The sequence below is a fragment of the Topomyia yanbarensis genome, chromosome 3 (assembly GCF_030247195.1).
Source record: "Topomyia yanbarensis strain Yona2022 chromosome 3, ASM3024719v1, whole genome shotgun sequence".
In the NCBI taxonomy this organism is placed as follows: domain Eukaryota; kingdom Metazoa; phylum Arthropoda; class Insecta; order Diptera; family Culicidae; genus Topomyia; species Topomyia yanbarensis.
Window position 1 is genome coordinate 284,697,673 of NC_080672.1, and position 9,903 is coordinate 284,707,575.

A 9,903-nucleotide genomic window follows, 5' to 3' on the forward strand; every position below is an offset into this window, starting at 1 on the left:
ACTAACGAAATATCTCAAAATTTGTGTTTTTTGGAGAGTTTTTTAATTATTCTAATTATTAATCAACAAAATTTATCGTTACTATTGTTCATTTGATGCCCCTTAATGTTCTCTATAACTTTTAATTTGACACTTTATCTACATCTCTTTTCATTTTGCTGCTATTTAATAGTTAACACAGCATGAGCTCGCCACAAATGTAGTGGGTTCGAAATCGTTATTTTTGCATATGAAACGATGTGATAAAAACGATTTTGCGTCGAAACCAAAAGAGATAATTGAATGGAGTCAAAGAAAGAACTGTAGAGCTTGCTGAGATGCATTATTTCCATGATAATAATGGTGATGTTTATAATTTACTATTTTAAGAAAATTAACGAAAATGCTAATAATAGCACTAACTTTAAACTAATTTACTTTTAAAAGAATACTAAATTCACTTAACTGAAAGGTATTAATACATTTTTCACTGTAAAATTTTCCTGGCTTTCGAATAAAAAGAAAAAAAGTACAATAAGCGCCGTAATTTTTCAATTAGAGCTGGTACTAGTGAAAATAACATAAAAATATCCAAGTTGAATAACCCAAAATCATGAAAATAAGAAAAGGTAAGTGTATCATGTCAAAGAACAAATTAAGCAGCTCATCAAGACTAACAATCTGAATTATTAAAAAGATGAGGTTAACTATTATGATTTTCAAGAAATGACCGAAAAATCGTCTGAAATTGTTTAATTTTCAATAAATTACTTTGAAAAGGCTATTTAAACTCATTAGCTGAAACATGTGAGGGCATCACTCAATGCGAAATTTTCTCACCTTTCGAATGGAACTAAAACATTTAAAATACAAAGTATACTTTTAAAGTTAGAGTTATTTTAAGACAAATAAGTTTTTTACACTAAATGTTCAATAACTCTGTAACGGTTGAGATTTGATGGTATGTGTAGAACAATTTTTTTCTCCAAATATGGCAGTCTATCACCCCCCGAGAGATTCTTAACCATGAACCAAACACCCTGTATATTAGTTTGCTTTTCCATTATTTATGTATACCACAATAGTATTGTTTAATTTATACACTTCTAATCAAGCTCTTTGCAGCTGTTTTTCTTTATTCGGCATGTTTTGATTCCTTTTATTAGTATATCTCTACTATACGCTATCTATACTCATATAGGTACAAACGCTCGTGGGCTTCGCGATAACGCAAATCTGGCCATAAACGCGACCATGCAATTGCAATAATCCACATATACTTACGCCCGCGATTTCACCTACATGAAAACACCCCAGTAGTTAAGTAAACGTGGCATCTTTAAACTTTCAAACGCGGTCTCAAACATTAACCCACCACTCGCGCGATCATGAAACGGTCACGTACGATAGTTTTACCAGTCTGGACTAATGCTTTCAGTTGAACCAATGAAAAAAGTGACGCTCATATTCACTAAACAACACGTTCCATCGTGACATGACCTGGAACTCAAGTTTCTCCATAGGGAAACGGACTACCATCTGTACCATACACTAAAAATTAAGCACCAGATTCACGGTCCGCCGGATGTTTCTATTCTTGATATCAGCAGACTAGGTCTTTGTCTTCAATTTGATCAATTAAAAGAAAGCTCTCATATCCACTGAACACCACGTTACTTGGCGTCATGACCGAGGACTCTAGTGATATGGGGTAACTTACTCCCTGTCAGAATGTGAATTGTACACCAAAAACTAACTATCAGAATGAAGGTACGCATGAGCATCAAAGAACGCACGCGTATATAGGAAATGTCACGGTTAAAAAATCCAGTCTTGTACACGCGAAGTCACATGAACGCGAGCACACGTGACAAACACGTTAACGTACGAACGCTTAAGCCCTTCGCGATTAACAACGCACACCTACGTTCGCGATCGCGCAAACTTAGTAACACCCCGGTAGTAAGGAGAACGTTTTAGCACTCACGAAGTTTCAAACGCTGTCTTAAACATGAACCTACAAACGTCCGTTTTCGCGCGCTCATGAATCGGTCACGTCCGGAAACCATTACTCTCTTCCCTAATAACTTAGGTCCATATACACTGCTGGCCAATAAAATAGGTGTGTTATAGATTATTTTGTTTTTCTCTCAATTACACATACCAAGTTACAGCAGTCTCAATCACACCTACCGCACACACAAGCCTTGGTATCTGTCAAGTTACTAGTGGGTTGTTGGCGCTGATTATATTTGCAATCTTTGTCAAGATGCAAAACAAGACTGCCGCAGGCTTTTTTGTGTGGTCAATATAATAGGTGTGTGAAATATATTAACTGGTCATTATTTTACTCAATACCATTATATGTTTAATTTGGTATAGTTCTGCGTGCTAATAAATGTATTTAAATGTTGAATAAGTCAAAAATTTGTTATAGAATGGGTCGAGCATCTCACTGTACTCAAGTGAAACGAGTTTTGCTAAAAAATTTTGGTAAAGAAGATAAGACGTACAAATAAATCGCGAATACACTTTGGTATTCCGAAAACTTCTTTACAAATGCCTTAAAACCTTTGAAAAAAGAAACACGCAAAAAAACCTAAGAAAACATCTACAGCAGCTAACCATTGTATTGCATTATTAGCGAAATCTGATCCATTCGCGTCATCCAGGACTATTACAGCACAAATTGGAAATGTGAAAGTCCAAGAACAGTTCGCCGTAGGCTGTAAAACTCCAATCTTCCAGAAAGAATTGCTAAAAAGGTTCCACTATTGCGAAGCAAAAGACTTCGCAGGAATATGCAATTTACTTTTCAACACCGTTAATGAGCCTGGTTCAGAAGGAATCTAAAATTGGCGACATATCCTTCGGAGGGACGAAACAAAGATAAACCTGTTTTCCTCCGATGCACAACGAAACGTTAGACGTCCAAAGTGCAAAAAGTTTGATCTGCGACACACGCAAAATATGGTAAAGCACGGAGGCGAGAACAATGAGGTTTGGGGCTACTTTTCGTGGAATGGCGCAAGTCCTATTTTTCGCAACACCACTATAATGGCAAGATTCGAATGCAAGGCTAAAGGATGGACATCCTCAAGGATGTTATGCAGTCCTATGCCAAAGATAACGTGCCTTTATATGGCAGTTTCAGCAAGATATTGATCGAAAACACACATCTAAGTATGTACAGGAATGATTTCAGGATAATAAAGTGACTATAATTTCGGACCCTACCAATCTCCTGTCATTAATCCCGTAGAAAATCTACGGAATGTATTAAAAAAGAAGTTATCCGGTCAAAATTTCAGAAATAAGGGTCGTTTGTGGGAAGCAGCTTAAAAGGAATGGTACACTATGCCAACGGAAACTTATCAGCCTTTGAATGACTCAATGCCAATGCGAATGGATAAAATTTGGTTGAATAAGGGAGGTTACACAGGCTACTAGTTGTTAAAAATATTAAAGTCTTAAAATCATTGGATTTGAAAATTTTTAATGCAATGGATTACAATACACCTATTTCATTGACCAGGTGCTTTTATGGATTTCATGGGGAAGAGAGAGTTCCGGTAAAGCATAACAATTAATTTACAAATTAAACTGCTCCTTTTCATATTTACCACTGTACCTAACTATAAAATATTGGAATAAAAAAATATTTTTAGAAAAAACTCAAAATTTCATGTATTTTTACCTCACACCTATTTTATTGACCAGCAGTGTATTCAGTAGGACCAATGAAAAATAAAGCACATATCCACCAGACAATACGTTCCATGGCGATATCACCGGGCACTCTAGTGATATGGAAGATCTCACACTCTTTTATCATCTTAGCAGTACACCAAAAAATAAAGTATTAAACTCATGGTCCGCGCGCGATTAACCAAGAACACACGCGAATATGCGAAAGGCACACGGTTATAAAATAGAATTTATACACGCGAAGTTACATACACGTTAGCATACGCGACATATAAACGCACACGCGATCGAACACATTAACTACAAATGCTCGAGCTCTTCGCGATGATACACGCGATCGCGAGTCCCTACGCCCGCACATACCTGAACCGTACAATGAATATCACATTCAGAATCACGGCCCGCTACAATTGGCCTAACACAGTGTTTTAGCGGGCGACATTGTCTGTCTCGTCTGCAAATTGTAGTATGTGATTCTGACGGGGAGCCCTTCCGAGAACCTAGCTCTCCAGCTCCAGTAGGACAACTCACGAAAAAAAGCCACAATAAATTAGTTATTTGAGAGACGCTTCGAGTTCATCTCATCAGAATCCGACACTGACTTAGGGCCGATTTCTTCCCCCTCGCTTAATTTTTAAGCTAGGTACACCAGTACGTTTAAACCTAGCTTAAACGCTAAGCGAAGGTGAAGAAATCGGCCCTTAGTGACAGGAATAAGCTTGCGCTCGATTGACGCAAGCTCCAAAATGGAAAACACTATTTGTGTTGTGTTTCTGAGCAAACCTTTAGTTCTGCGTGAAAAGATGTTCTGATTAAGTGGGTCTTCTACTCTCATGGTTTCAAAAAATTGATTTATTTTTCTTTTTTTAACTTCATTCTATATGTATCTGAGAATAAGCCACAAAAAGAATTGGGTGAAAATCATATTCCTTGGCATGTTTCTGGGAACCGAAAGGTACCCATCTCCGACAGTTTCTTAGATACTAAGCATGGCGCATCACGATGGCGCTTGTCTATAGAAAAATCATTGTTTAAAGAATTCACCGGTCCATTCTGGACGGTTTATGTATATGTGAGCATCTGTGAATGGTTTCTTGTTTTCTTTGGGGACGAGATTATCGTACAGAATAAAGAATGCATCGGAAATGTTGAGAAGCATATGGAAACGAGATTACGAAAACTGGAAGAAAGAAAACAAAGGTATCAGTGGGAAAGGAAAGGGAAAGTTGAAGGACAAATCAATCGGACAGCTAACAAAATTTTATGGGCTGGCGATTTGGAGAAACTCAGATTCTGTAGAACATATCCGAAATGCAATCTCGGCTTCCCTCGAACACTGCTCGTCATCGAACGAAAATCTCCAACGCTCAAAGTGTTCACCCGGCGAGGACAGTTGGTGCAAGTGGCGTCAGGCTGAAGTAAAAGAAACTTTAGAAACTTTCGAACATGCCAGGATTTACGAAAGTCTATCATCTAATGATTTATTAGAAAGATGCTTAGGAGCTCACATCCAAAACATCCATGAGTCTCTGAATAGTGAAATCTGTTCCTTAGCGCAAAAACATATGCACAAATTCTGGCAGGCAAAAGGTCTATGTTGTGATTTATTTGGCAACTAGTATCTTCAACCAAGGATTTTCATCGATCTTACAAGCTATGTAGGCGATGGGAATTACCCTGGGGGACTGAAGCTGAAAGATGTGCTATTCGACTAGGCAGTGAACGTATAACTCGTTCTGGGTGTCGCGGCAAAACAAGCCCAAATTCAACAGAGTGAGCAAAATGTGCAAAACAAAATGTGCAGAACATTTTCGTGATAAGGAAGATGATCTCTGCGGATCCGGTGTAGTAGCTTATCTAGTAAGTTACTACTAACGAGTTGTACACCATACTAAATCTTTGAACGCGTTTTCTCGAAAGTAGTGTTTTTTAAGCGGTCAAGTAAGACTTTTCATAGAAGTACTGGTACGATTTCAATAATTTTTTGTCTAATTGTTCAGAAAACATACTGCTACGTTTGGTCGGGAGGGATTTGCGAAATGTCAATTTGTTCCATTTTTAATTTTAATAGGTCAAAAAATAACGTAAATATTGGAAATTTTCACAAATCGTTGCATAACTTTTACAAATTGACTATGATTATAAAAAATATGAGTTTTCTGATTACAGATTACCACAACTTTACTTAAGCGGAAGCTTCAAGGTTACGAGAGATTTTTCTTCTCGTCTTCAAAAGTCACATTGAAAAGTCAAAACATGCATCTTCAAAATAAAAAAAGTTGCTAAATGCATTGAGTAGATGCTCTACAATTTATTCCCAAAAAAGTGCTCAATTTTAGGCCTCGCGAGTAGAAGACTCCCTTAAGCTGATGAGAATTATTGAAGTCGAATCTTGGTTTAGCTTAAGGACACAAAACCTATAACCAAATTAGTTATGAAATTTGAACACTAACACTAACTAAGGACTAAGCTAGCACCAGATTGACGCTAGCTCCCAAATCATTCTATCAATGAAGATCAAATTTCATTTCTAGTGGACATATACTACACCATACCATAACTCCACACTTTTGTTGGAACCGTAATTGAGCACTTTGCCGCTGCACAACCTCAATGTATTTCGTATCTTTTTCTCTCTATTGTTTATCCAAAAATATACGGACACTTGTATTTCCAACGTCCATTATTTTCAATAGCTCGTTAACTGATGCTGTGTTTCTTAGTTACTGTAAATCTGCTGCTATCAAACCTTTTCATAAGAATAGTAACGTTCATGACGTGGAGAACTATCGTGCGATATAGATCCTCAGCTGCCTTCCGAAGGTATTGAAACGTTTGTTGTACGACATTGTTTGTCAGTCCCTGCATCATATTATTTTTTATCTTGAGCAGCAGCAGCAGTAGAATTTTCGCAATTGTTTCATCAATTTCCTCCATTTTTTTACACTTCTCATGACCATTCGTTCTCAATCCGAAACAAGAATTAATGATTTAGAAGAGAAATTTAATAATATGTATTGTTCATATTTTGGTTTGAATTTTGTCCAACTTTAACATTCGAAAACACATTGCAATTTTTTAAAACACATTGAACATACACAATGTAAGTTAAAGAGTATTAATTAACGTTCACAGAAGACCAGAAGACGTCTTTATTGTATAGCAAATATGAACCAGAAAAGTGTTGTTTTTGCGCATGAAAATACGCTGGGTCATAATAGGTTAAACAGTTTTATCCAACCAAGCAACATACCGGTTCTTGTACTGCTATATTCAAACTCTTTAACTATCCTTAGGCACAGTTCCCCTATGTCCAATTCTATGAAAAATTATCTAACCATGGCGTTGGAGTCTACGTTACAGCGAAGAATTATGTCTTATCATAAATTCTTACCAAGCAGTAACGTGGGTGGCAGCGTGAAAACTGCCGAAGAGGTTGATAACAGCTTGAAGCAACATCTGATGTAGCTCCAAATGTATGTAACCCAAGACTGGCTTAGGTAGTTCTATCGAACCTAGTTTGCATACCTTACATAACCAGACTTACTGTTCTCCATTTAACCATTCGGGTAAATGTTATAGAACTAGGAAGCGAACGATTATAAATAAAATAATAAATAAATACTTTTGACTGAACGAATAATTTTAATTGATATTCATTACAGTGTGCTTGTTGAAATTCATAAAAATCTCTTCAACCTTTATCTTGTGCAATAAAATCAAACGGAATGAACGATCTTAAGTTAGCAGCATTGGTTTTAGAACGAAATATATGAGAGCAGACTGTTCATCACCTGAAACCAAACCTTCGAAATTATCACTTCTGGAGATTTCAACATAGCAGAAAAAAATGAATTTGTTCATTTCATGGATGAATTCCACAAGCTTCGTTTTTTCTCTTATTCTTCACAAGTTACTACATTTGAGCGACCGAAAATAAAAGTCGCAAGGATAGAACATACTTCGCAAAACCCGTTTCAAGCATATTAAAATATAAAAATCGGAAATAAACTTCAAGCATAAAAATCGGACAGAAATCCTTCAGCTTAAGAATCGCTTAAAAAGTTTTCACCCATAAAACTCGGCAAGGATGTACCTTCAGTATACAAAATTTGTATACTGAAGGTAATACTTTTAATCTTGAACATCAAGATATACGGATGCTCCTACGAGCGATTTATTTATTTTAAAACGATTTAATCGTTTTAAAATAAATAAATCGCTCGTTGGAGCATCCGTATATCTTGATGTTCAAGATTAAAAGTCGGCTAACAAAAACTACTTTGTATGAATCGAATATATTTCTTTCCGATTTTTTTACTGAAGGTTTTTTTATCCGACTCTTACAAAGAAATGTCCTAGTCCGATTTTTATGCTTGAAGTTTATATCCGGTTTTTATATTCTAATATATAACGGGTTTTGCGAAGCATGTTCTGTCCTTGCGACTTTTATTTTCGGTCGCTCATAAACATAAATTGATGTCGTGTTTGTCCAAAACGTCAATGTGGATTATCGAAGATATGTTTCGTACTTCTCATATCACAGATAAATCTAGTAGTTCAATTTGTGATCTGCAAAGCGTTACATAATTTATGAATGAGCCAAAAACATTTTCATTTCCTTAATCTGATATAAAGTTCTTTGTTTACTTTTTCTTCTGTTCATTACTCGGTCACACATTTAGCGCATAACTCTATGCAAGATATTTTAGTTAAAATAGATGTTTTGCGATATGTAAACAAAAATTAATGGACATTAATTAAAATTTTCTCTGAGTTCCTTAATCTGATATAAGACGAATACGCTAACAGGTTATCATCACAAATAAACATGTAAATACAAATTTGCGCTCAAATAGCAATTTATTGTAGCTCTACGAAATTTGAACCTTAATTTCCTGATATCACTTTAAAAGTTTTGAGAAAAGATCACTTCAATTCTTAGTATTCATAAATTAGACCAGATCAAAAAATATTGTTAATAAAAATGACATAGTTTTGAATTATTACTAAATTAATTATTGCAATTAACGTTGTGTTACGGATCCTACTGTTGTGATAATTCAGTAATTCATTGTGAAGATATAGTGGTCAACAATATACCAAAATAATTTACGCTTACCTTTTTGTTGACCGACTGATAAGAAGGAAGATCTCCGCTAAGTGGATGAGCACTGACCACCGATGATGATGTGGAAAGATTTGTTCCCTTCAAAGGAAACTTTTCCATTCCGTTCACTTTCCGAATAGTAGTTATTACTGGTCTTGGCCTAAAGGACTTATCAGCTATCGAATTGGAGCACTGAGACGTTGATAAATAGCATTTTATGGGATAGGGGGCGGAATGCGATGTTTACACTCGGTAAAACTCTACTTTTTATTCTATTCAGTTGGCTTCCAATTAGTAGACACGTAAGTGGTAATCACGACGAAACAATGAACTCAATAAATGTTACATGTAACAACTAGTAAGTTCTCATTTGTCTTACAATATTTTTTATCGGAACTACATGCGACGTGAAAAAAATACTTTTCTTTTTCACGTAAGAATGGTAGATTATAACTTGTAAAAAACAAGCATCACTCGCGTTAATTCTCAACTACAGCAACAGTTTCTACAAAATCGCTACTAGCAAACCTCAAACAGTTGTTTAAAAAGTTAAACTAGAGAAAATATTTATATTTTATTTTTGTAATTCTAACACCGTTTCGCATTACGTTTAATGAATATTGAAAATTTTGAAATGACATTTTTCTGACGCATCTCGGTTGTCAATCTCTTTGTGAACGTGTTCTATTTGGTAGACGGCTTACCCACATTAATATGGCAGATGGCCAGTTAATGCCGCGGGCGAGATTCCATATTAGGCAATCCATGAGACGTTTCTGATCAGCTGATTATTTCTTGTTTACTTATTCTGACGTTACTCCGAGGGGTGCGACGTCCGACAATATCGTTGATTCGATCCAACATCAAACGAATCAGACTAACAAAGTTGTTTGTCGGACGAGTTTTTCTGTTCGCAGGAGTAGACTTGTTGACAGAACCCACCGCTGAATTGTCAAACAAACGTCTAATGGATTGCCTAATACACACTTTTCCGAGTTTTCCCACCGCAATTATACTCAGTCAAAAATAGGCGGACATTGTCAGGCGAATTGAGTCCCAGTCAAAAAACGGCGGACGAACAGCACGCAGAAAAAAAAACAGTAAGA

At 36.1% G+C, this 9,903-nt stretch overlaps 1 protein-coding gene across 1 annotated transcript in view; it reads right to left on the reverse strand.

Annotated features, from left to right (window-relative positions):
* LOC131693695 (H(+)/Cl(-) exchange transporter 5) overlaps positions 1-9,425 on the reverse strand; it is a 29,299-nt gene extending 19,874 nt beyond the window's left edge. Inside the window, exon 1 of the mRNA XM_058981744.1 lies at positions 8,810-9,425. Coding sequence (XP_058837727.1) covers positions 8,810-8,917 — 108 coding nt within the window. The 5' untranslated portion in view covers positions 8,918-9,425. The remainder of the gene's footprint in view (positions 1-8,809) is intronic.
* Positions 9,426-9,903: the final 478 nt, after the last annotated feature.